At 53.6% G+C, this 3,156-nt stretch overlaps 1 protein-coding gene across 1 annotated transcript; it reads left to right on the top strand.

Moving 5' to 3' along the window:
* The first annotated feature begins 218 nt into the window (after positions 1–218).
* On the top strand, positions 219–2,598 carry LOC120686888 (laccase-19-like). Its single transcript, XM_039969081.1, has 3 exons — positions 219–424; positions 591–2,100; positions 2,188–2,598. The coding sequence occupies exons 1-3, from the start codon at positions 320–322 to the stop codon at positions 2,340–2,342; spliced, it is 1,770 nt and encodes a 589-aa protein (XP_039825015.1). The 5' UTR covers positions 219–319; the 3' UTR covers positions 2,343–2,598.
* The last annotated feature ends 558 nt before the right edge of the window (positions 2,599–3,156 follow it).

Here is a 3,156-nt window from a genome sequence, read left to right as displayed (position 1 = left end):
ACAAGAGTAAAAGTCAGGTGCTAAATTTTCTCTCCGTGGCGTTGATCTTCCCCGTCCATGTTTCGTCTTCTCCAATCTGGCTGGCCAGGTCAACAGATGCAAACGCCGGTTCAGTTCAGGTGTTTCATCTCCCTATTGTCAGACAAGTACTAGTACAGCAAACAGTGCTGGCGACCGGCCGGGCGTGTATATAAAGGACACACTGACAGTCTCATCACAAGCACCTAACTAACTCCGATCCTCACAAATTCAAACAAGTTTAACCGAGAGGTGTGTTTGCCATTTTATAGCAAAAGTAGCAGCACCGCAGTTGTTGTTCATGGCTGCCATGGCGGCCCCCGTCCTCTGCATGGCCCTTGTCATCGCCCTCGCCGCCACGGTGGCTCCCGTCGGCGAGGCGGCGGTCGTCAAGCACACCTTTGTTGTAAGTAAATCTACACAGATTGTTTTTTTTCTTCGAAAGATCAATTGTGTTACTTTTGCCTAAGAAATGATAGGCTAAATGTTCTTCAAAAAGAATAATGATGATTGATTGGTAATTTTGTCTGGTCCTAAATCGTAAATAATGAATTTTGTCTGGGGTCAAACAGGTGCACGAGATGAACGTGACGCACCTTTGCAACACGACCAAGATCTACGTGGTGAACGGGCAGTTCCCGGGCCCGACGCTCGACGTCACCGACGGCGACACGGTGGTCGTCCGCGTCGTCAACCGGCTGGACCACGGCCTGACCATCCACTGGCACGGCGTGCGGCAGCTCCGGAGCTGCTGGGCCGACGGCGCCGGCTTCGTCACCGAGTGCCCCATCCCTCCCGGCGGCAACCACACCTACCGCTTCAACCTCACTGGCCAGGTCGGCACGCTCTGGTGGCACGCCCACGTCACCTGCCTCCGCGCCACCATCAACGGCGCCATCGTCGTCCGCCCCAAGGACGGCCGGTACCCGTTCCCGACCCCCGCCGGGGACGTGCCCGTGCTCATCGGCGAGTGGTGGCAGCTCGACCTCGTCGAGCTCGACCGCCGGATGGCCGACGGCAACTTCGACGACAACCCGCTGTCGGCCACCATCAACGGCAAGCTCGGCGACCTCAGCAACTGCTCCGGCGTGCCGGAGGAGAGCTTCGTGCTCGACGTGGAGCGCGGCAAGAGCTACCTCCTGCGGATCGTCAACACGGCGCTCTTCTCCGAGTACTACTTCAAGGTGGCCGGGCACAAGTTCACGGTGGTCGGCGCCGACGCCAACTACCTGACGCCGTTCGAGACCGACATGGTCACCATCGCGCCGGGCGAGGCCATCGACTTGCTCATGACCGCCGACGCGCCGCCGGGGCACTACCACATGATCGCGCTCGCCAACCAGCCGCCGGAGCCCGACCCGCAGATCCCCCTGTTCGTCTCCCGCGGCCTCGTCCGCTACGCCGGCGTGCGCGCCGACAACAACGGCCTCCCCGTGCCGGCGCCGCTCATGCCCGACCAGCACAACACCATGCCGTCCTACTACTTCCACGGCAACCTCACGGGGCTCGCCTACCCGGGGCGCCACCGCGTGCCGGCGCACGTCGACGAACGCCTCTTCGTCACGCTGGGGCTCGGCTCCCTCTGCCGCGGCGGCGGGAAGGTGTGCAAGCGCCGCCGCAGCAACGAGACCATCGTGGTGGCCACCATGAACAACGTCTCCTTCCACCACCCCACCACCACGTCGCTGCTGGAGCGCTACTACGACGGCGCCGGCGAGGGCGTGTACACGGAGGACTTCCCGGCGAACCCGCCGCACCCGTACAACTACACCAACAGGGACCTGATCCCGCCGGGGCCGCTGGAGGAGGCGCTGGAGCCGACGGTCAAGGCGACCAGGCTCCGGCGGTTCCGGTACAACACGTCGGTGGAGATCGTGTTCCAGAGCACGGCGCTGCTGCAGAGCGACTCCAACCCGATGCACCTCCATGGATACGACTTCTTCGTGCTCGCGCAGGGGCTCGGCAACTTCAACCCCAAGAGGGATGTCAAGAAGTTCAACTACCACAACCCGCAGCTGAGGAACACCGTGCAGGTTCCCCGGACCGGATGGGCTGCGGTCCGCTTCGTCACAGACAATCCAGGTACCATTTGTCTCTGATGATGCATGTTTGGGATGCATACCGTCTATCTATACATCTGATCTTTGAATGAATCATCTTGATGAACAGGGATGTGGTACTTGCATTGCCACTTTGAGTTTCACATTGTAATGGGCATGGCGACGGCATTCATCGTCGAGGATGGGCCGACACCGGAGACGAGCCTCCCTCCACCGCCACCGGAGTTCAAGAGATGCGGCGCAAATGGTCTCACTCAGCCATAGAGTTTTTGAAACATCAATAAAGAAATTGAGTCAATAAAAATTATTATATAACAAATAAGACGGGGGTATTGGCATTGTCCGCCGTATTATTGCCCCTCACTAGTCATTCTTGTGAACTTCTCAGAGATGTAATTTTTTTCATTTAGTATTTAAATTGCATGCAGAAATTAATGAGTGTAACTCTGTCCTATATAATTGGAATTATGAGGGATATATATACATGAAAGTAAGAATTTGTTTCATCATCTTGTTATTATTGAAAGTAAGAATTTGATTCATCAGCTTGTTATTATTGCTTTTTTTTCCTTTTGCCTACTGGGCAGCTAATGAGCAAAGTTCTTCCTAGTTGGAAATGCTCAACAAGTTACAGCTAATGAGCAAAAAGTATATCACAATGATTTCTTAATTTGGTCTATCTTTAGAAGGCTAATTTATGTGACATTCATCAAACTAGAACTACCAATTCTGTACGCTTTATAAGAAATAAGGTAATAAAGCCCATTTTAAAAGTCAAAGTATTGTGAAAAAGTTATTTTCGTCCATGATGTCCGGAACTGGACAAAATGCACCGTTGAACTATCAACACCAAAGATGGTTCTGAGGGTGCCTTTTGTCTGGTTTTCAAGTTCGAGTACTAAAATCAGACTTCGGCGACAGTTTGAACATAAAAATGAACTCTACCCAAAGAAATATTTGAATAATCGCGGAATGAAAAACTGCAGGCTTATATTATTACACTGCTCATTGTTGCACCTTGTTTTCACGTCATTGCCAGGAAACTGATAGAGCTCACTATACTGAATAGCCCATTAAT

Source organism: Panicum virgatum, chromosome 8N (assembly GCF_016808335.1).
Source record: "Panicum virgatum strain AP13 chromosome 8N, P.virgatum_v5, whole genome shotgun sequence".
NCBI classification, from domain to species: domain Eukaryota; kingdom Viridiplantae; phylum Streptophyta; class Magnoliopsida; order Poales; family Poaceae; genus Panicum; species Panicum virgatum.
Note: the sequence above shows the minus strand (reverse complement) of the source record. Positions and strands in the feature narration are given on the sequence as shown.